General features: G+C 43.1%; 1 protein-coding gene across 1 annotated transcript in view; it reads left to right on the top strand.

The window, feature by feature from the left end:
• The window catches only part of Cmc1 (C-X9-C motif containing 1), a 64796-nt gene that overhangs the window by 36953 nt on the left and 3692 nt on the right, over positions 1-24151 (top strand). The window contains exon 3 of the mRNA XM_051140168.1: positions 16906-16996. Coding sequence (XP_050996125.1) covers positions 16906-16996 — 91 coding nt within the window. The remainder of the gene's footprint in view (positions 1-16905; positions 16997-24151) is intronic.

The following is a 24151-nucleotide window of genomic DNA, read 5'->3' as shown; positions in this document are numbered from 1 at the left end:
TCACTTACCTGCTCTGTTTGCACACAGACTGCCTTTTTCTATCTGGAAGATTTCCTTAGTCTTCTAGTCTCTGCTGAAACTCTGTTGCTGATTAGGTCTTTCTGGGTGTGCAGCTCAGTGGCATCCACCAGTTTGTGTAGGATCAAGCCTGAACTCTTATCTCTAAAGGCACAAATCAGTTGCATTCCTTTCCTGGCTAAACACTGTCTCATGTCCCATACATGCCCTGTGAGGATCGCAAGACCTGTTTAGTTCATAGTACCCACTGTGGGTGCTTGCCCTCTCAAACACAGACCATCTTCTGCAGGACTCTCTTCTTCCTGTCCAGATCTACATAAGAATGTGTTTCCAGAAGTGAGCTCAGATGGCTGTGCGCCTCCCAGGAATTGACAGAGATGGTGGGGTTGCAGATCCTGGGATCCTGTGCGTTAGGTGTCATAACACGTCGAATCTTGTTGGACGTGTCAAGTGACACCCCACTTCTAAACTTTTAGGTATTTGTACTGTCCCTGAGAAGTTGTGCTTTACATTTCGCCGGATTTCCCTCACTTTTAGGATTGAGTCTCAAGTCATGCTAATTATGCATGTAGTGGCGTCCTCCAGGACTCAATGCAAATAGTAACTTTGTGGGAAGGGAAACACAGTAGTTTCACTTTTGCATCTTTCAATTTCATGTATATAATTTTCTTCTGGTTTCTCAGTGCCATGAGATTGAACTCATGTTCATGATACAATTGGGCTTGAGTGGATGGAATAGTTGGTACTGCGGAGAGGCTTTTCCTTGACGGAGCTGCAAGTAGAAGACCTGTTTTGTGAGCGATGGCGGTGGGAACGAAAAGCTTTACAAGAAGCGTTAGCCTCACAGTGTGGCAGAAGAGCTGTGAGAAGCCAGATCAGCGAGCGCGGGCATGGCACGTGTGAGGGGCTGGTTGTCCCCTAGCCGAGGAGATAGGCAGCCTGCAAAGAAACATGACTTTGAGCATTAGGTTCTAGTCTTTACATAAAACTTCCTTTAAAATTGCATTTATTTATCATGTATGGGGAGGGGAGGGCAGTGACTATGTGGAGGAAAGCAGGCAACTTGTAGGAATCAGTTCTTATTTTCTACCACGTGGGTTTCAAACACCAAATTTGGGTCATCCGACTTGGTAACAGGCACTTTTATAGATAGAACCAGCTAACTGGCCAGTATGTTAGTTAGATAGTTAGATAGTTAGTATAAAAGTTAGTTGGGAGGTGGTGGTGCATACCTTTAATCCCAGCATTTGTGAGGCAGAGGCAGGAGGATCTCTGAGCTCAGGGCCAGCCTGGTCTATAGTGTGAGATGCAGTATAGCCACAGCTACACAGGGAAACCCTGTCTTGAAAAACCAACCAACCAACCAAATGTACCTCTTCTTTAACTTGAGAGTCTATTCAATCCTGCCAAAACCATGTTTATTTTCTTCTTAGTACAGGTGTTGAATTTGGTTATAGGATTAAATTTGACTTAGGTGTGTAGTCATGCCCCACGACTTTCCTCTGTCATAACTCAGTGTGTGTGCATTGAAACAGTGATGTCAGGATCATCTGTGGGAGGAACCAAAGCTGTCCATAGTGAGGTGGGCAGCATTGCAGCATGAGTCTTAGTGGCTGTGGACATAGAAGAGAGAAAATGTTCTTCCTTTCTTATTGTGTATGCAATTTTGTTCAGTTGCTTTATTTGCTCACAGAGTAGTGAATGCTTTGTGTCATTAGGTAGATTTGGAGTTATTGTTTTTCTTTATTTTCCAAGCCAGGGTTTCTCTGTGTAGCTTGGGTGTCTGGACTCACTTTTGTAGACCAGGTTGGCCTTGTACTCACAGTGGTCCACCTGGCTCTGCTTTCCTGAGTGCTGGGATTAAAGGCGTGTGCCACCAGGCCCGGCATGGTGAATGTTTTAATGGGATTTACAAATAAGAGGGAGAACCTGGAGCAGTGGTCAGGGTAGCTTGTGCTTGAGATTTTAAGAACTTTAGATGCTAAGTTAGGAATTGAAACTGTCTTTGTACACTGTTGAGAACGAGGAATTAACCCAGAAGCTTGAACATTGGATATTCAGGGACACCACGTGGCAATCCAAGTTCTAAAGGCTGAAAACACGACAAGCTGAATTTGCTAGAAATTTGAAGATTGCATCATAGTTAAGGATATGATGCATATGCTACTACACAACACGGCGTAGAAAACCTTTCCTGTGAAAATGATTCTGAACTCCTAGCTGTTCTTGGCTGGTGGATGCGACTTACGCCTCACACGCTTTGTTTGCAGAGGCCCCGTGCTCTGCTACAGTGCTCATGCTCATGAAGCCCTTATTTACAGCTCCAGTAACTTTGGTTTCCTCTGCGGTCTAACCCTGAAATATTCCCTTCTGTTGCTCCTGGCTGTGTAGAGTGCTCAGTTGCTCTTCTCATTATAAACCTGAACTTGTATCCTTTATGCGTATAACTGGGCTTATGTTGTACTGGGTTAGGTTGAATTATATGTCTTATTATATGTGTATTTTGACTCTTGAGTCTAGAAAACATTCCTTCTGATACACTTTATAAGAGAAAGCATTTAGTTTTTAAAGTAGTTTGGGCACTTAGTATGTGCACCAGATTTCCTAATTTGTATGTATGGAAGTTAAGACTTGTGGAGAAGTTTAGATGTTTAAAGCAATGGTAGTACTCAGCCTAGCACTGTTTGGAGTTGGAATCAGCTAAATCTAGTGGGAATATGCTGGGAATGTTTCTCAGTCTCAGTTTTATACCTACACATTAAAGGCTGAACATCAGGTGTAAAAGGAAACACAGCCAATGTGCAGAACCCTGTTTCATAATAGTGAGTGTGCTGTTTACCAAATAATCCCTCAGTGGCTCTGAAGTCACATGGCTACGCGATGCTTCACAGATGTGGTGTTTTCTGAAGTACTTATTTAACATGAACAAACTGAAAGGTAACTAAGGGGCTGTATATAGACACTGAGGACTGGAAATTAGGACTTAATCTGCTTTTATTTAATAAGTACAAGGAAAAATTTTAATTGCAAGTTAAGAAATTACTGGAGTTAAACAAGCTAAAGCATAAAGCAACAATACCAGAAACCCTGGGTTTGTTAAGAACATTCCAGTTGCTTTTAGACATTTAACAAATCACTTTAGCCTTAAGTCTCTGAATCAGAATTTTCCATCCATCTTCTATACTGTCTATTATAAATCTATCATCTACCACCCATCTCTGTTCTGCAGTGCTGGCAAGTATCATCCATGACGTCATGCTTGCTAGACAAGTGTTCTATCACTGAGCTGTTTCCAGCCCTCGACTTCTCTTTAGAAAATATATTTGTGATCATTGGTTTGGGTAAAACAGAGGTTCTTAGAATAGACTGTACCTATTAGATTCCAGCCCATCAGCCAGCACCTAGTTAGGGGTCGGGCGCTGCTGCTACGGCTCTGAACCTAGCTCTTAGTTCTTCTGTTCCCACGGAGAAGTTGCATTGATGTTTAGGTTTTGTTGCTTTTTGTTCAGAAAATTAAAGCAAAATAAGATTCAGTTTCTGCATTCTTCTACTCCAGAAATATCCTTAGTGAATAATGTTTTTCCAACTGATTGCTTTTATTACAAACTTTTAATTTTTAATAATAATTTTTTATTTTTTGAAATTATAGCATAATTACATCATTCCTCCATGCATTTCTTTCCTCCAACACTTCCCATGTATCTCATTTGTTCTCTCTCAAAATTATAGCAGTGTGTGTGTGTGTGTGTGTGTGTGTGTGTGTGTGTGTGTCCCCTCATACATTCCTAAATACATACACAAAACCTGCTTGTTGTGTATAATGCTGCCTCTTTGTGTGTGATCTCAGGGCTGACCATGTGGCGTCTTTAATGTGAGTCTCTTGTCTTCCCCTTTTACTTTCGTTTTTTGCACTTGAGCTCAAACTCAAACTCTGGCTGGTTCCCATAAGAATGACCAAGGCGTTACTAACATTAGCAGCTGGGCCTTTGAGAAGGTTGGTAGAGTGGCCTGTGCCATGCTTAGGGACCTGGTAGTCTCCTCTACTGTTCTTCTTTCTTGATGCCCATGTTTTTTTGGGGGGGAGGTAAATATTTTACTTTTTGGATTGTCATGTACATAATTAGACATTTTATCATGGACTATGAAGTTATCTTGTTGGTTTTCTTGCTTCTTTAAGTCTTTCCCTTGACAGTTCCCTCATAAGATCCTACCCTTGACAGCCCTACTGAAATGCATCATATTGGGCATATTGTCCCTACTTCTGTAACCCCATCTCCCATAAGACACTGTAACAGTTCAATAGTGTTTTGTTCTTGTCTGCTTTTGTTTCACATGTACATTCCAAATAGCTAGCATACAGCTTGATGGAGAGATATGCTCAGTACATATTTAACAAAAGAATTAGTTAAGAAAGTAGAGTTTGAAGAAGACAAGAAGTAGTAGCGTGCACTAGACCAGTGTCTTCTCGGATCTTGACTCCCTTGGATCTTGACCCGACAGCAAGGTTCAAGCCAACATGGACGATGTAGTCAGATTGTCTCATAAAACCAAAGGGGGAGACATAGAGAAAAGTGGGTTCATTACAAAGACATGACAGGGTTAGAGGAGATGCCTGTGTAACCCTGGCTGCCCTGGATTTGCTTTGTACACCAGGCTGGCCTTGAACTCACAGAGATCAGCTTATCTCTGCCTCCTCTGAGTGCCACCTCCAGGCCAGTCCACCACATTTTTATGATCACTAAAGAGTTGCAGGCTTTAGTTGCCAAGTACAACAGATAAAAAAATTACATAAGCATGAGCTCTAGTTTCCATTGTGACCGTTGGTGTCTTATTATGACATCAGATTGATTTTGGGTGCTAATTTTAACTGTTTAAACATTTTCACATGTGACTGCTCACATGTAAGACCTACAGGACTCACGGAGTTATGTAATGAGAATAAAGCATGCAGTGTCCCCAGAAGGCTAACTTCAGTCCACTTCTTTGCTTTTTTATTTTTTGGTGAATAGGAGACAGACTGGAGCTGTGTTGGGTTGAAAGGCAGTCAAGGGCTCATCTTGGGATTACAATAAAATCTAGGACCAAGTAGGCCGGGAACAGATTGTTAGAAATCCGAATTAGTCTCTCTTCCCAGCTGTTATAAGATGTAACAGGCCAAAAATTATGCATACATTCAGTTAAGTAGGATGTGACAGAGTCTTCCCATGAAAACGGTGATGCTGAGAGTCCTCGATGATTGGCTGGCTAGTACTGCAACTGTGGAATAGTTTACACCAAACCCAGAAGTCCTGGGAACAGCATGCTCTGCTTCACATGAGAAACGGGTGATCCTATGGTGTTCGAGCTTGTACATCTTAAGGAAGCTCTTTTTAGCTTAATGTCAGCAAAGCAGCTGCTGCTTGAATTTAGTTTGTGAAACACTGAATTATTCATTTCCATAAACAAAACTTCCTTAGTAATTATTTAGCATTAATTTATTTCTCTTTATTTCAATCGACCCTTTTGACATTCTGGTTTAAAATTAAAAATATTCTTTGTGGAGTCTAACAAAACAAGACTTTGTGACAGCTGCTTTCTCTACCCTAGTCTATGGTAAACCATAGTTTTGCTCCTTCTTAGTTTTCTAATAAAGTTCTTAATAAAACAGAATAAAAATAAAATATTTCTCTGTAGTGTCTGTCTCTAGGTATTCAAGATTTTCCTTGGCACTGAATCTTGACTTATTAGATCTTAGCATGATGATGTTTGATAGACTAATAGAATAAAAATGTAAAGCTTGTTGTTTTGTGGTACTTTGAATTCCCCATCTACAAATATAAGTTTGTGAAGCATAGAAACAAAAAATGTATATTTTTACATTATATATAAGATTGTTTATATGTAAAATGCACACTATTGTTATATTATGACACAAAGTTATATATCTGTATTGTATATACAGCAAAATTTTGGCTTACATTTATTTCTTGGAACTATATTATTCTCAACTCCAGTAAACTATACATTTAGCTGCAATTTTTGTTCCAAAAATTTTAAGTTTTTCTAATTTTCTTTTAAATTTTTTAGTTTGCTGACAAGCAAAACAGTCATTTCTGGTCAATTAACACAACAAATAATGAGGCTTTACAGTTTGTATTCATGTTAAATTTAAAGGAAATGAAGGTCAAAGTCAATTCTGCCTTCTCTTTAATAATAACAGTTACAAATGCATAAGGATTTTCTTATTTGGGGATTTAGTGATTTCTCTACTCAACAAGCTTGAGCCACTATGTTTTCTTTTCTCTGCAAAGAGCACTTAGAGATAATTGGCTTGGTTTCAAGTATGTGACTGCCTTTTAGAGAGGATAGTTATAGAAAGATTGTGGTCTAGAAAAGAGGCGCTGTTTCTTAGCCCAGTGTAAATATGTCTGACATGTCTTTTTTAAAAATTTCTGAGAGTAATCAATCTCTAATAAAACTATATTCTTAACTACTTGAGCTGATAAACAGCAAGGTTTGTTTTAAAGAAGTCAAGTTTATTCTATGTCAATTTTCTATTTGCCCCATATAAGATATATTTAATTACTTCACTCCATCTCTGTGTTCAGATTAATCAGATCCTGCTACATAGTGGAGCTCAAATTAGAATAATACTTTAATCAACTGTGCTACCCATGCCATGGTAGACTAGGAAAGCTACTCTTGGCATATTGAAGATGCATGCATTTTATTTTCTATTGTAATTTAAAAGTAAAATCAGAAATATTGATTTCTGCTTGACTGGAGAGATGATTTAGTTTGAATACCAGTCTGATGTTAATCAGGTGAGAATTAATTGAGTTGGAGGTATTAGATATTCAGTGCTGTTAACTGAGCCGTGATCAATTTAGGGAGAAGCTTTCTGTTGGACTGTGTTGGAATTGTCAAACAGCTCATGCACTACAATATAGAATAATCTTTTCATGTTCATCCTTCTATCTTCTTGTCTCATTAAATGCACCACTAAATTCATTCTATACACAGACTAATCTTTAAAGTGTAGAATGTTAATAAACCATAATTTAATAGAAAATTAAAAGCATAATAATTTTGTCACAAAATGCTTTTGTTGTCACACTTTGTAATACATTATCTAGAACTGAATTTTAAAGCCAAGTGATTAAATACCTATTTTTGAAGTATGCTTGTAACATAAAAAAGAAAAACCCAAACATCATTTTATATAATTGTTCAACATTGAAAGAAGTGAGCAGTGTATAGAATTATTTTAATGTTTATGTCCTGAAATAAAAATAGAGTCAGCAGCATTTTGTTGCTCTGAAATGTGGCATGGGCTTTTCATTTATTTTAAGAGTGTGATAGCAATATCATAAGTGTTGTGAAAATATAAATGGTGAGATAACACCTCCATAGGACCCGATCTTAAGTAGTAACATTGTAAAGTCTTTAAATAAACTGCAGCTAGAACTGAAAGGATCCATTTGCCTTGTTAACCAGGGACAGTATACTTATTAATGACTAATTAAATTTAGGGCACCATGTCTTTTAGCCCCTTCCCCCCATTTTTCCCCCTCTTTAAAACTGAGAATTTGGATCTATTTACCAGGAAGGTAGCACATATTATTGTCTGGTCTCTTTCAGTTTGGCAGCTGGTGTGACCGTGTTAGATTAGAAGAAAGCCTACAGGTGACTCCTGAGAGTGTCTTTTTACCCTGAGATAAAGCTTTCGCTTGACGTGACTATGTAGACATACATTTCATAAAAATGAATTTCTAGGTTTGTGGTTGAGAACCATTAGTATTTAAGGGAATTAAGAAGCTATACCTGAAACAGCCCTGGGACATGGTGAGCGGGGAGAGCTTAGTGGATCAGTGGGTTCTCACCAGTTGTTGCTACACTGAGCCGGGGAGAAGAGTGCGGAGAGATGGCTGGCTTCCTCGAGCCACTCCCTCAGCCGCGCTTCCATTTCCTCTTCTCCCAGCCTACAGCTACTTCTTTTCTTCCCTCTTTTTCTTATTTTAAGTGAACATTTTGTTGCATGCTTATAGAGTGCCAGAACCCCAGACAAAGAATTTTCAGTTCTTGTCCCCCAGACCGTCATTGTCCCTCCTGGGAGAGGACCACAGCTTTGTCCTGCACGTTCCGCTTGTGCTTGTGTTCTGAGCACTAATACTCTGCAGCCTGCTCTGAGGTGCTTTACTGGCATCCCTCTGAGGCCTGGGGACTGCTAGTATATGACCCACCCATACTGCGGTCACAGCTCCTGGGGCAGGGCAAAGGCGGGAGATCATTTGAGCCCAGCAAAAGGAGGATGGTAACACCCCTCAAAAAAGAAAAGACCAACACCTACCAGTGTGCTGTTTGTAACAGCGCGCTATTTTGTTGTGTTGTATTTTCATTTTGGCAGGCGGTATAAGAGTTAGATCTGGCTGGGTGCGGGGGCCCACACCTGTAATTCTAATACTGGGAGAGGCAGAGGCAGGTGATTTCTGTGAGTTTGAGGCCAGCCTGGTCTACAAAGCAAGTCCAGGACAGCCAAGGCTACACAGAGAAACCCTGTCTCTACCCCTCTGAGGCACCCTGCTTTGTAGTAGTTATTTTAATACGAGGTGAATGGAACTGCTCCTGTGGTTAACTGGGAGGTTCTTTATGCGCACTGAACTGGCTAGAAGCAGCTCGTGTTGTGTTTTTCACACCAGCACATTGCAGAAGTTGTGGCCATCCTGATTTGTCAGTGGACTGTGTGTCAGGCCCTGAAATGGGCTATGTAAGGAAAGGGAAAGAGACTGTTGTTGGCTACTCTCTCAGCCCTCTACCTCTCATCATTAGTGCTCATCATGGATGCAGCCATTTGAGCGTCTCCCACCTGTGACCCTGGAAGGGACGAGCTGGTGGCCAGGCGCCTTCCTGGTCACACTGCATGTTCTCAGACCTTCCTTTCAGATTCTCGTAGCACTTTGCTGAGATTTGGCTGCCCTGCACTGTGCTGAGTTACTCCAAATCGTGTGGAACATTGGCTTTCAGATTGTGTCTTGCTCTGGTGACTCCATTCACAAAGCATTTGGTTCCATTTTAAGTCAAACACAGAGAAAGGATGACTACGCATGTCACTGTGTGTCCCGGTACCAGCACCGCCTGTGAAGCACAGGTTGCTAATACCTTACTCCTGAAAATAAAAGGGGCCACGTGGGCACACAGACATATTAAACACATACCAGGCCAAGCACTTCCTGAGCAGATCAGATGGTAGGAAGGTACGGCCTCACTTTCATTCCACAGACAGGAGGCTTCTTAACACTGGAGTGGACACGGGAGCCTATCTGTCACCTGAGAACCCAGTGTGTGGCCAGCTCACTTGATAGGGCCATCTTAACTTGCCCAGTGATTGTGTCTGTTGGTGTGTTCAGACCTGGCTGTGCACCTCAGCAGTATGGGCTCCAGGGTCGTATGTACCTTACCTCTGCAGCTCCACTCAACCCCGAGCCTCTGAGCTAGGTTTTCAACTGATTTGGTTAGTGGTCTACCTGCAGTGACTCTGAGCTTGTTGGTGTCTGAGTCCACAGCCACCTCTTTTGAGCTTTGTTCCCTCTTTAGCCCTTTTGTAACCCCCACTCCACACCCACATATAAACATACCCAGAGAGAGAGAGAGAGAGAGAGAGGGAGGGAAGGAGGGAGGGAGGGAAGAAAGGAGGAAGGGAAGGAGGGTGGGAGAGAGAGAGAGAGAGAGAGAGAGAGAGAGAGAGAGAGAGGGAGGGAGGGAGAGAGAGAGAGAGAGAGAGAGAGAGAGAGAGAGAGAGAGAGAGGGAGAGAGAGAGAGAGAGAGAGAGAGAGAGAGAGAGAGAGAGAGAGGGAGACATACATAATTACTATATGATGTGTGATCTGAGAGTTCATATGAGTAATTAAGATTGAAATTAATCTCTCATCATCAGCCAGCTATCTAGGGAAATTGAGACCAGTTGGCAAATGTGGTCAATATACTGATGATATAGCTTGTAAATTTGTCATTATTCTTTAAAATAATGGTTTTGGCATTGTGGAAAGACACAAATACACCTGTATTTGTAGCATAGTGTGTGCATGACATGCTTCAAATCTAAAATGCAGAATTTATTGTTTTCTGTAGTTGTTGTGAGAAGCTTATGGAAGGGAAAAGAGGCTTTATTATTGCATGTGTGAATTTATTCTCAGTGGCCTCTTCAAATAGACAATAAAAGTATCTGCCACGGTTCCTATGAATAACCCTTCACCCGCGCTTCTATCAGGAGCTCTAATTAAACTCATCACATCATGGGAAAAGTAATTAAATAAAAAAAGTAGCTCATTCATTATAGTCACATTGGAGAAGCTTCTTTTTAATGTGTAAAATTCTCACTTAAAATATTTATAAGAATTTTACAGACTAGGATATGGATTTGGGAATTGAAGTACCTGATGCTGTTTTATTATTGGTGGCTACTAAGTTGCCATTCAGTAAGAACCCAGCAAGCAGCCCCGACTGACTGCTCATGTGGCCGTGGCACATGTTGTACTAGGTCATTGCTCCTCCATTTTCAGGTCTTCTGAGTCCATTTAAGAACCCTGGCCTGTGAGTCTGTTCTGTTGGCCTAAACATAAACGTTCCTCTAGTACAGCGAGCCTCCTCAACTCTTGTTTTGATCATAGAAAGGAGTAAGTGATGTCTGGGAGTTAAAGATAAAAAAAGCCTGGTTCTAATCTAGTCTGTGCCACACTGTATGGTCTTAAAGATGTGACATCACCTGTTTAAAGCTCAGTTTTCCCAACTGGCCACTGAAAGTAGCAGTGGTGCGGATTTGGTGGAGTTGGTGTAGATGTGTCTGATCAGCTACACGGAGAGCCATTGTTTGCGGATCAGTAACTTTAAGTGCTTGGCAGGAAAATAATGATGAAAGTATGTGGAAGAGCCACCTAAGGTCATACAGTTTATTTTAATGGAGAAATGAATTAAGGATGATTTGAAGCCCCTACTTAATACCACAAATACAGCTTTGACCTGTGCCCTCCCGTAAATGCAGACCATATGTGTTACCAGCAGCACACACTCAGTGCTTCTTCTACAAGTCACATTACCATCTCATGATGTTTATAGTCTGGCAAACAGATAAGTAAATGTGAATATTCCCCTCGAATTTTGTAATTTCCACAAAACTGAGTTTCTGGTTATATATCTGTTTCTAACTAAACTGAAGAGGTGATGATTAACAATATCAACAGACAAAAAGCACTCACTGAGCGACATACAGTCTCCTTTAACTCACGCTTTGAGGAATCTGTTGCTCTCTTGTGGTTTTCATGGGTACCAGCACTTCTGTGACCATCACACACACACACACACACACACACACACACACACACACACACACACACACTTTAAAGATAAAGTATATTTTTAAAAAAATCTTTAAGAGAGATTATAAAATAATTGTTATTATTATTACACTATAATATTGTGCATGTCTCTGTGACTGCTTGCTTCCTCCAGAAGTCAGATCAGGGCTGGAGAGATGGTTCTGCAGTTAAGAGCACTGACTGTTCTTTCAAAAGTCATGAGTTCAATTCCCAGCAACCACATGGTGGCTCACAACCATCTATGATGTGATCTGACACTCTTCTGGCCTGCAAGTGTACATGCAGGCAGAGCATTGTATACACAATAATAAATAAATAAATCTTAAAAAAAAAAAAGTCAGAAGAGCGCACGGATTCCTTTGGAACTGGAGTTACAGGCGATTGCAATCTACTGTGTGGTGCTGGGAACTGAACCCTTTGCAGGAACACCACGTATTCTTAACTGCTGAGCCGTCTCTCCAGCCACCAATAACAGATTTTTAAAAAATGTATCTTTTAAAATGATTCTATCTCTCAGTAAATACCTGTAACTGCATAACTGTATTTGTAAAATATTATGTTCCATGAAACTCACTAAGTGAAGAGAAAAATGTAAAAGAGCAAGTGTCTTCTATTTTTAGTTCCTCCCACTGGATGACTTATTAGAAGCCCCCTCAGAGTTTGTTCAGCTCACAGTAACTAGAAACTGTACCTACTAATAATTAGCTCCAGTTTGACTTATTGCTTTGTCCGCTAAGGCTGAAGCTTCTGCATCTTCCTAGATATTTTTGATGCATTCTTTATCATACACAAAACTGTTTCATCAGAAATGTGTTCTAGTTTGATGCTAGGTAGTTTCTTGGGAAGAATGAAAGTTGTACAAAACAGGGTTTCCAAGTTGTTGGTTTTTTTGTTGTCTTGTTTTATTTTTTGTTTTGTTTGTTTGTTTTTGACAAGGTCTCTCTATGTAGCCCTGGCTGTCCTGGAACTTGCTCGATAGACCAGGCTGACTCTAGACTTCCAGAGGTCTGTCTGCTTCTGCTTTCTGAGTACTGAGATTAAAAAGTTTCATGTTCTTGGTATTTTTCTAGAAAATGGTCTTGAATACACATCTCATTAAACTTTGGAATAATTTAGTCTTTTCAATCTTTCATTGTTCATTTGTATTTGTATTACCTTAACACAAATGTAATGAAATGAAGTTTTATTTTTGTAGTTCATACTTTTATTTTAATAGTTTTTAATTATTAGTTCTTTTTTGGGTCTTATAACTATTTTTATAATGCTCATTAATATCCAAAGATTGATAGAATTGGCTCTGCAAATTCTAACATTTAGCATAAAATTGATAGGTAGAAGCTATTTACTTTTAATACTTTCAGAATATCCTTTAGATATTTGCAGTTTGCAGGATTAGCAGCATTATTCTTCCGTGCTGAATGCTAATGCAGGTGGAGAGAAGGGTCCTCCCTGAAATCATGTTCTAGGTGTGTGACAGAACCTTACAGAATACCTTGAGGCTTCAGGGCAGTGGCAGTTACTCCAGAAGAGATGTGGGCCAGGAGAAGACGACTGGGGACTGCACCTCTTATGTGAGCGGAACGTAGAAGCACTGTTTCCGTCAGTTCTCCATGCAGTACACTTCTGCTGCTGTGGGGCAAATGGATGTTAAACAGTGCTGTGCCCATGTGCTGAACTAAAGGCAGTAGAATGCTGGGCTTGCTGAGTTTATAGTTAGGCTTTTGATAGTAGCTGCTGTGTTTTGCAGGAGGGTCTGGGAATTTGCCAACCAGCATGCTGTCTTCAGGCAGAACTCAGGATGACAGTGATCTTCTTCCAGCCATTATCTGAGGGGACCAGTCTGGCACAGGTGTAATGAGGTCACCGTCGGGCACAGTGGACGGTTTCGAGCTCATTCCTCATCACCACTATTGAACATGGCAGGTCTCTTAAAGAACCCTGAAGTGAAGGTGGTCAATTCTGCATTAACTTTATGGACACATTCCCTTTGAGGGTTGCCCATGTCTTTTTATTTGTGATCATTTGTTAACACAAGGTTCCAAGCACAAGAACAAATGTGTAAGAAAAATAGGCATTCCAAAATCAAAAATAAAGGCTGTCTTGTTATCCATGTGGCTGCCCTTCAGTGTACCCCCTGATAGTAGGCTAACCTGAACTCTGTGTTTTGAGTTGGAAGTTCTTGGCCAAGGGACACAAACTAAATTCACTGGGCTTGACTGGGACCCCATGCCCAGCTCATCGGTATAGAGAATAGAAGTATTTGTAGTTGGAATGAAGCAAACACTGGATACTGTTCAGACTAAACAGGTGGAGTTGGGATGGTGGGAAGGCTGAGAGCTACAAACCACTCGGTCCATGGGCTGTGATGGAGCATGACAGCGCATCTTAGTGAGACCACGTCCCATGCGTGAGTTAAGTTCATCTCATCTCTCACCATTGCTCCTAGTCTGCCAGCTCTCTGTAGACTGAAGCCATGCTGTGTGGAGGATACAGGTTTGTCTGCTGTGGCCAAATCTCTCCTAGTAAATTTTGTACACATTTAATTTATTTCAATCATTTTTGATTGCTGTGATGTAAAAGTATTTTGTCACGTTACGGTGTGTAGCTGTATGGAGACTCGTGAAATTACTGCTTGCTTTAAGCAAATTATGAGTAGCATATTCCTTAGTGGTTGGAATGCAGCACATGCTCCAGGGAAGAGGGATCCATGATCGTTTCTATTACACAAACTATAAAAGCATTGAGACTGTGCCCTACAGCTTCTTTGTGAGGCTGGCGTCGTGTTTAACACCTGGCGGGGGGGGGGCAGTGGCTGGTTACTTGAGCATAGCCTGGGACTACTAGAATTGAGCAGCAGAGTGGCTGGGAGGATGGCTGCAAAGATGCCCGGATGCACACTGGGCTGTGGGGAGGACACGGTGCAGCTGGACCTGACCCCGAGCAAGTGCAAGGCAGTGCCAGCAGCCTGCCTGCACATGGAACGTGGCACCAGAGACTAAACGTGCAGAGTAAAAGGTGAGCTCGCAGGATGGAAGCATAACAGGAAACTTGCTGTAATTTTTTGGCATCTTAAGACTTGGTAAAGAATGAGAGCCCTGTCACCAGCAGTTAAAGCACATTGCAAGGTTCTTCAGAAAAGGGGGGGGGGGGCTTTTCTGCCACCAGAGGGACGTCTTTAGCTCTGTCATGTGCTGAGAGGAAACAGAGATGGATGCCAGATAACTGGGCCTGGGAACAGTTTTAGCACTTAGGGTTTCTATTGCTGTGAAGAGACACCATGACCGTGACCATGACCGTAACAACTATCATAAGGAAAAGGTATAACTGGGGCTGGCTTACAGGTTCAGTGATTAGTCCATTACCCTCATGGTGGGGAGCATGGCAGCATGCAGGCAGACATGGTGCTGGAGAAGGAACTGAGAGCTCTCTATCCGGATCTCCAGGCGACAGGAAGAGAGTGACACTGGGCCTGGCTTGAGCATCTGAAACCTCAAAACCCACCTCCAGTGACACACTTCCTTCGACAAGGCCACTTAATAGTACCACTCTTGTATATGGGCCTGTTGGGGCCATTTTCATTCAAACCACCACATTCTACTCCCTGGCTCCCATGGGCTTATAGCCATATCTTAGTCCAACTTCAAAAGTCCTCACAGTCTATCACAGTATCAGCACTGTTCAGACTTAATCATCTCAGAGACTGACACGATCTCTTAACTGTGATGCTTTATAAAATCAAAATAAAATCAGATCACATACCCCTAACATATAACCTTAGCATTCCAAAAGGGAGGAAAGGGAGCATAGTGAGGACATATTGGACCAAACAAGACCAGAAAACAGCTGGGCACACTCCAAACTCTGCATCCCCGTATCAGATGTCACAGTGCTCTTCAGACCTCCAACTCCTTTCAGCTTTGTTGACTGTAGCACACTTCTTTTCTTGGACTGGTCCCACTTCCTGTTAGTAGCTCTCTTTGGCAGGAATCCAACAGTGCTGGCATTTCCAACATCTTTCAGTCTCAGAGGCAATCCAGACTTCACACGATGGCCTTTTCAGGCCTCCGTGCAGGAACACCCTTGACACATGCCTGGCCCCAGCAGCTTTCCTTTGCTATGGAGGGAGATTTCATAACCTCTTTAGTCTCTTCTTGACTTTAAAGCTAGAACCACATGGCCGAAGCTGTCAAGTTCGGCTGCTTGTAGAGGCTGAAACATGGCGCCTTCTCCTTCAATTATATCTTTACTTAGCTTTCTGTTTTCCTTCACTGCCCAAATTTGCCTGTCAGGAAACTTGTTCTGTAGGTGAGGCTGGCCTTGAACTCAGAGATCCACCAGCCTCTGCCTTTTGAGTGCTAGATTAAAGATGTGCACCAGCATGGCAGGTTCTAAGCTTTTCTTCAGTTTTTTTTCACTTTTCTTTGATTCCTTTTCACAAATTTGACGCTTTGCTGGGTGGAGTCCTGCTCTTCAGTCACGACTCACTTACCCTCAGTCTTTTAGAAATCTGCTTACCCTTCCTGGTACCCCCTTTCTCCACAAACTGTATTTTATATTTCTGCTTGTTTAGTTTGCTTCTTTTCATTATAAATCTGCGTAAACGTGGTCACCAATAACCAAGCAACACAGTCAATACGAGGCTGTCTGGAGATCTCCTTTGTCAAAGCTGCTAATCTATAACATTTCAATTTAGTGTCAGGCAGATTTTGTGGACAAGAGTAGACAGCAGCCACATCCTTTGAAAAAATACCACAAGAACAGTCTCTAGGCCACATAATTCTGAGACCTTTTGAGCCTGGGTGCTTGTAGTCCAATCATCCCCGGCCCCACTGTCTTCCATGCTCCTACTAGTGTGACCCGTTAAGATCCACTCAAAACATAAGCTGCTCTCCTAATCCAAAGTCCCAAAGTCCTCACTCCTCCAAACAAAAGCATGGTCAGTGCCTATCACAACAGTACCCCACTTCTGTCTTAGGGTTTCTCTTGCTGTGAAGAAAACCTTAACCATGCAACTCTTACAAGGAAAGCTGTTTTAGAGGTTCAGAGGTTCAGTCCATCACTGTCATGGCAGGAGGCATAGCTGCATGCAGGCAGACATGGTGCTGGAGAGAGAGCTGACAGTTCTGTATCCAGATGAGCAGGAACAGACACTGGGCCTGACTTGAACATCTGAAACCTCAAAACCCACCCCCAGTGACATATTTTCTCCATCTAGGCCACACCTCCCAATAGTGCCACTCCCTATGGGCCTATGAGGTCTGTTTCATTCAAACCACACATCTTGTTACTTACCTGCCTTGAAATGCATTCTTTCCCACTAGAAATGCTGTGAGCTCGCTGGTCTGCGTGTCTGCAGGCAGCTTTCCTGCCTCCTCTCAGGTCCGTGTCTACAGAATGAGCACTGCTTGTAGGCGGCCCTTCAGCAGTGCAGTTTATCGAACATGGGGCGTGCACAGGCTGGATAATGGATTCTCAGTGAAAGACTGTTAGGCTTTTAAAATCATGCTAATATCATGTCTTTCTTTCTCATTTTTAGACTTTACCCGATGTTGCAAGGACGCTGGAATCCTTATGGTAGTGAAATGCCGGAGAGAGAACTCTGCACTGAAAGACTGCCTGACCGCCTAGTGAGTGACACACAGGGGTAGAGTGATAGACCGCTAGTAGCTCAGGACCTGCAGTGGGCTTGTACCTGCCCCAGCCACAGGGCTCACGTCGCTGCCTAAGACATCAGTATGCTACAGATTATTCCAAAGGAAAGACGTTTAGGAAGGGATTTTTAAGAAAGCTAGTTCTGGCAGACTTGTACGTATGCTTTCACATATGGTGTAACATATTCTTTTCCTGCTACAGGTTGGTTTATAGAATGTAGTAGAGTCTGCTTTTTGGATCTTCTAGTGACCAGCAGCTCAGCTAGACCTTCCCCAGGAACTTGTCAGCCTGGCCACTTGCTGAATTGTTGCTTCAACTCCTAGAAAAGTTGTTGCGAATAATATGATATGAAAGCTATAAAAGTAACATTTGATTTTTAAAAATTTTTTTTACTTTCTTTTTTATTATTTATTAATTTATTCATATTACATCTCAATTGCTATCTCATCCCTTGTATCTTCCCATTCCTCCCTCCCTCCCACTTTCTCTATTCCCCTCCCCTATGACTGTGACTGAGGGGGACCCCCTTCCCCTGTATATGATCATAGGGTATCCAGTCTCTTCTTGGTAGCCTGCTATCCTTCCCCTGAGTGCCACCGGGCCTCCCCATCCAGGGGACGTGGTCAAATATGGGGCACCAGAGTTCGTGTGAAAGTCAGACCCCACTCTCCACTCAACTGTGGAGAATGTCCTGTCCATTGGCTGGATCTGGGTAGGGGTTTGATGTTTACTGCATGTATTGTCTTTGGCTGGTGCCATAGTTTGAGCAGGATCCCTGGGCCCAGATCTGCCCGTCATAATGTTCTTCTTGTAGGTTTCTAGGACCCTCTGGATCCTTCTAGGAAATTTGATTTTTGACGGTTTGTCAAATTAAAAAATATTATTGTATGTTTATGATATGTGTTTTCCTGTACATGCATGTCACAACATGTATGTGGAGTTCAGAGGATATCTCTCAGGAATTAGTTCTTTCCCTCCTTCTTCTGTGGGACCCAGAGACTGAACTGCGGTCATAGGTTTGTACAGCAAGTACCTTTACTTCCTGAGCAATCTTGTCTGCCTAATCAATTCATTAAAAAAATTATATATATATTTAATACCCTGTCTGAAGTTTCCCCTCCTTCCAGTTCCTCCTTCCCACCTCCCCCACCTCCATCTACTCCTCCTCTGTTTCTATTTAGAAAAGGGTAGGCCTCCCGTGGACATCAACCAAACACGGCATATTGAGTTGCAGTAAGACACCTCCCTTTATATTTTATTAAGGCTAGGTGAGGCAAGCCGGAGGAGGAAAGGGTCCCAAGAGCAGGCAGAAGTAGAGACAGCCCCTTCTCTCACTGTTAGGCATCGCACAAGAAGACCAAACTATACAACCATAGCATGTGTGCAGGGGGCCTAGACCAGGCCCGTGCAGGCTCCCTGGTTGTCATTTCGGCCTCTGAGAGCCTCTATGAGCCCAGGTTGGTTAATTCTGTGTGTTTTCTTGTGTCCTTTACCCTTCTGGCTTTTACAGGCCTTTCTCCGCCTCTTCTGCAGGGTTCCCGAAGCGCCACCTAATGTTTGGCTATGGGTCTCTTTGTCTGTTTCTATCAGTTGCCGCCTGAAGCCTCTGTGAGGACAGTTGGGTTAGGTACCAGTCTGTGAGTATAGCAGAATATCAGGAATCACTCCATTGCTCACGTTTGGTTCTGTCCCGGGTCTCTGGCTATCCAGCCACTGGGTCCTGGTTCTCCAGGCAGTGTCAGGGGTGGGTTCCTCTCGTGGCAGTGGGTCTCAAGCTGGACCAGTCATTGCTTGGCCACTCCCTTTTCCCAAGCATATTTTGTAGACAGTTCAGATTATAGGTTGAAGGCATTGTGGTTGGGTTGGTGTCCCAGTCCCTCCACTAGAAGGGAGGTTACAGGAGATGATTATTTCAGGCTCTGTATCCCCCATTGCTGGGAACCTTAGCTAGGGTCACCCTTACAGATTCCTGGGAGTTTCCATTGTGCTAGCTGTATAGCTCGTTCTGGAGATGCACACCTCCCCCCAGTTCCAGTCCTCTCACCTGATCCCTCCTGCTCCTGTTCACCCCACTACTCACTCCCAACCAACGGCATCTGTTCTAGTCCCCTTCCCGGGGAGATTTATAGTGCCCTCAAGCCCTCCTCCTTGTTACTTAGCTTCTCTGGGCATGTGCATTGTAGCATGGTTATCCTGTACTTTAAGAGAGTACATATCATGTGTGTCTTTCTGGGTCTGGGTTACCTCACTCAGGATGATCTTTTTCTAGTTTCATCCATTTGCCTGAAAAGTTCATGATGTCACTGTTTTTGTTTTTTTGTTATTTTATTTTTATTTTTTCAGAGACAAGGTTTCTCTGTATAGCTTTGGCTGTCCTGGACTCACTTTGTAGACCAGGCTGGCCTCGGACTTCCAGAGATCTGCCTGCCTCTGCTTCCCGGAGTGCTGGGATTACAGGCGTGCGCCACTGAGCCTGGCCGATGTTATTGTTTTTAACAGCTGAGTAATACTTCATTTTGTAAACATGCCGCATTTTTTAGTCTATTGCCTTAACCACTTGGCCACGACTACAAGTGCTAATGCCACATTTTCTTTACCCATCCTTTGGTTGGGGGACACCTAGGTTGTTTCCAGTTTCTGGCTATTGTGAATAAAGCTGTTGTGAGCAGAGTTGAGCAAGTGTCCTTGTAATATGACGGAGAGTCCTTTTGGTCTATGCCTAGTAGAGGTATAGCTGCGTCTTGAGGTAGATCAATTCCCAATTTTATGAGAAAACGCCATATTGATTCCAAATTGGCGGTACCTAATCATTCTTTTTAATATTATAGTGATGAGCATTGTAGTTCCTCAACTCTTTTTGTTGCTGGTTTTGAGATGGGGTCTGGATATGTAGCTCTAGCTAACCTGGAATTTACTGTGCAGTATAGGCTGGGCTTGAGCTTGGCCTGATCTTCTTGCCTCTGCCTCCTGAGGGCTGGAATTTACATTTAGGAGCCATTAGTCCCAGCTTAGTCCCTTAATTCTTTAAATGAAAGTATACGGATGTAGTGGCACACACCTTAATTCCAGCCCTTAGGAGGCTGGGACAGGAAACCTCTGTGCGTTCAAGGCCTGCTGGTCAACATAGTGAGTTCCAGGACAGCCAGAGCCACATAGTGAAACTTTGTCTAGGAAAAAACAAAAGATGAAGAAAGTAAGCAGATTTAATTGAATGCAGGTGCTTTTGTTTTCACCTCCATATGTGTTTATTATATACATTATTGACAGATAATATCACAAAATATTTTAGTATGTTGTTAATTGGTAGTTATGAGATTTTAATTTTGCCAAGCTGTTGTTCCCTCTTATGTTTTTCCAAATGCAGCCGGTAAAACATAAATGTGACTGTGGTGTGATATTTCTTAGGAGAGTAAACTAAAAAGTAACGCTTTTATGACTTCCTTATGTGTTTATAAGAACAGTGGTGTATATGTAAGCTTACAGGCTAGAGTATCACAGTGGGGAGTTAAAATGAGGAAACCCACCATGAGCGAGCATGCATGCTTTTCTCTGAGGCAGCCTCAGCTTCAGGAGGTTGCTGGCCAGGAGCTGCCCAAGCCCTTCTTCCCTGTGGAGGATGGCTTCTGGCCCTGCTCCCTAGTGAGCCTCAGATAAGTCTCTCTTCCTCTTAAACATAGGCTTTTGTAGGAATGCACGTATTTTACAGAAACATGATAAAGCAACAAACACATTTGAACAAATAGAAATGAATGTAGTTCAGGAGCGCCAGCACAGCCATAAGGCATCTGAAAGGGTTCAGACTGAACTGGGCCATGGGAGGAGGGTTGTGGCTGAGAGTGGACCAAGAGAGATCCAGGAGAGGAGCAAGCCAGGAGCCTAAATAGCACGCAGCCAAAATGACTGAGTTTATAGGGAGGGAAGTGAAAGCCCAGCCCCCATAGGGGTCCAGTGAGAAGTGCTAGGAGGGACCCCAGGTGCAGAGTGAGACTTGTCCCAGTTTTTTGGGGTGCCTGATAAAAGTGTTAATGAAGCTCCATAGTCTCTCACATGAGACTCCATGAGTATCAAGTAGGGTCTGCTCTGGCCAGCCTACTGAGTCCTCCAGAACACAGCAGGGTGTGGGGGAAGCCTCACAGAAAAAGTACCAGCTAAACAGACCAGTTAGTCTGAGACTGGTGCCTTTTTCCTGTAAGAACAAATTGTGCGCTGGGTGTGGTAGCACACACCTTTAATCCTAGAGGCAGAGGTAGGTGGAGCTCTCAAGGCCAGGATGGATGACAAAGTGAGTCCAGGACAGCCAAGGCTCTGTTACACAGAGAAACCCTGTCTCAAAGAAACCAACCAACCAACCAACCGAAGAACAAAGTGTGCTACATCTAGAGTGTGGAGGGCTACCTGCCCAGAGTTCTACAGACACAGCCTTCACTAGCACACAAACCCACAGCTTCTGGGCAGACGAAAATAAGTGTCTTAGTTAGGGTTTTTATTGTTGTGACAAACACTGTGGTCAAAAAAGTTGGGAGGAAAGAGTTTATTTGGCCTACTCTTCCTCATTGCCCTGTGACAGGAAGTCAGGACAGGAACTTAAACAGGACTTGGAGGCTGGAGCTGCTGCTGAAGCTGTCTAGGCTGCTGCTTCTTGGCTTGCTTTCCATGGCTTGCTTAGCCTGCTTTCTTCTAGTATGCAGGACCACCAGTCCAGGGATGGTACCGCCCTCCATGTGCCCCACAGCTGAATGTCATGGGCCATTTCCTCCACTGAGACTCCCTCCTCTCTGAGGACTCTAGCTTAAGTCAAATTGACATAAAATCAGCCAGTGCAGTAAGCAACCCGCCCCTCCCCATCCTGAGTGCCTCAGTTTTGCAAGAGGGGTACAGCTTTGCCTTTCTGCATCACATCCAGCAAAGTGCATAGTTCTTTCCTTCCCAGCCACCCAGACCCACAGAGGCTCTGGGGATGGGAGACAGGTGACTGTTTTGAATTCTATTGCCCCTGATGCTTTACTGTCCAGCTTGAATCTTTAGGAAACCTGGGACAGGGAGATCTTTGTGTCTCTTCTTCCTCAAAACACAGCCACCTCCTGTCATAGCTCAGGGGCCAGAGCCACATACTGCATGCATACCTAAATCCCTCATTGCTTTGCACTGTCCTTGAGGGTGACAGAAGTCCTCCTGAAATGACTGAAGTTCAGCCCACCCAGGCTTTCAGTGGCCACAACAGCCTGCAGGTTTGTGCTCTCTGCCTGGGGGGCAGGCCTAGGCTCTCAGGCTGAATTCCCAACCTGGAAAGTTCCTGGACAGATGAGACATCTGCTTATCTGTAGAGCCTAGAAAGCATCCTGACCTAGCCTGATTCATCTGCTGGTCATTGAGAGAAACTGTGGCTCTTCCTGTGTACAGGAAGCTGTTGAGCAGTGTTGGAGAAAACTGAAACGTGTGGAGTCCTGGTGACAAGCACACTACCACTCTTGTGTATCGGAGACCATCTGCTCAGCACTGTGTCTGAGCACAGAACTTTGGTCACAAGCCAGCTGGAATTCCTTCTCTGAACCTCAATTTCCCTTGCTCTGGTGACTGCCAATGCCAGAATATGCTTCCTGTGTGGCCTTATAAAAGTCATCAGAGTCCTTTACTTGGGAGGGAAGAGGTGTTGAGGAGCACATTAAAAACCTCTCCTGCAGTAGCAGACCACCTTCTTAAGTCTGCAGGTGATGCCTGTGAAAACCAACAGTTTTTCTCCAAACTGCAGCTGCCTTTCTTAGACTCCCTCAGATGATATGCACAGCAATGTGAGAGTCAAGGACCACTTTTCTCCTCTGCCAGTTTTCACAGGTGACGGCAGTCACAGAACAAGCCAGCCCCTGAAAGCCTTAGCTAACCAATCCAGAATTTTTACGGGAAATTAAAACTAAAGATCTGCTCCCGTCATGAAAGTTTTGCCTTGGCCATGAGACCATTCTTCCTCATGTCACATAGGACTGTAAGTTGCCCGGTCTCTCACAGTGCCCGTTCTAGGTATGCTGCGAATATGGAAGGAGTGTGACATTGCCTTGGACACATGATGCTTGTGATCCCTGGAGTATCTCTGCTGTGAGCCATTGGAGAGAAGGAACCATGTTTGAAGTCATCCCATCTTGCCTGATCAGCCTAGAATCTCTGATTTTTTTCAAAAGTACACTAAGAATGCTGGAGAGTGGAACATGATGATGCATGCTTGTAATCACAGCATTCAGAGGTCTGCGGTAGGATCACTGCTAGTTCAAGCTTGGTCCAGGCTACATATAGAGATTCATGGGGGGAGGGGGAGGAGGAGGGCAAAAAGGGGAAAAAAAAAAAAAAGGTATGTGGAAAGCCAGTCATGAGACACATTTATTCTGGAAATTACAAAAATGAGTATTTACCTCAGGAGTTGTTTTGACTACTACAAAACCACTCTGAGTGCTACTTGGATAGCCATGGTGACAGAAAAATGGAGAGCAGGTGGGGTTAGAATAGCTGTTGGAAACACTGTTGATTAAGACAAAACAAGCTTGCCACATCTTAGTTATGAGACTTGCGGTTTAGTAAAGTGGGGGCTTCTACTTGACCATGGTAGAGACGTATGATGAATAGGTACATGTCTTAAACTCTGTTACTCAAATTTGAAATTCCCATATTGTTCACATATTTATGTTAGTATGGGTTTTCTAGAGGAACAGAACTGATGGAATGAGTCTATATGAGTTGACAACCTAGATTAGCCTTCGTAAGTCCCCCTCTTGTCAACTTGACACATAGTCACATCTCCTTGTGTAATTTTTAGTTTCCACATGAAAACAAAAACAAGTCATAATTACATTTAACATGATGTAACTATCCCATGTACAACAGCAAATACATTATAGATTTTGAAATACCTAAGAGTTTTACTGTTAGCCTTTCTCACATCCTTTTCCACATGTATGTACAGCCTTTTAAAAGGGTAACTGTTGACTGGCGAAAGGAAATAATCAAGCTTTCAAGGGTCTATTGGATATAGGTTCTGAGTTGACACTGATTTGGGGAGCCAAGAAGCACTGTGGCCCTCCAGTTAAAGAACAGACTTGTGGAAGGCTGGTGATTTGGCTGACACCCAAATCATAGTAGGTACA

The sequence above is a fragment of the Acomys russatus genome, chromosome 32 (assembly GCF_903995435.1).
Source record: "Acomys russatus chromosome 32, mAcoRus1.1, whole genome shotgun sequence".
Classification (NCBI taxonomy): domain Eukaryota; kingdom Metazoa; phylum Chordata; class Mammalia; order Rodentia; family Muridae; genus Acomys; species Acomys russatus.
The sequence above is the reverse complement of the archived record's forward strand: the minus strand, read 5'-3'. Positions and strand labels throughout refer to the sequence as shown.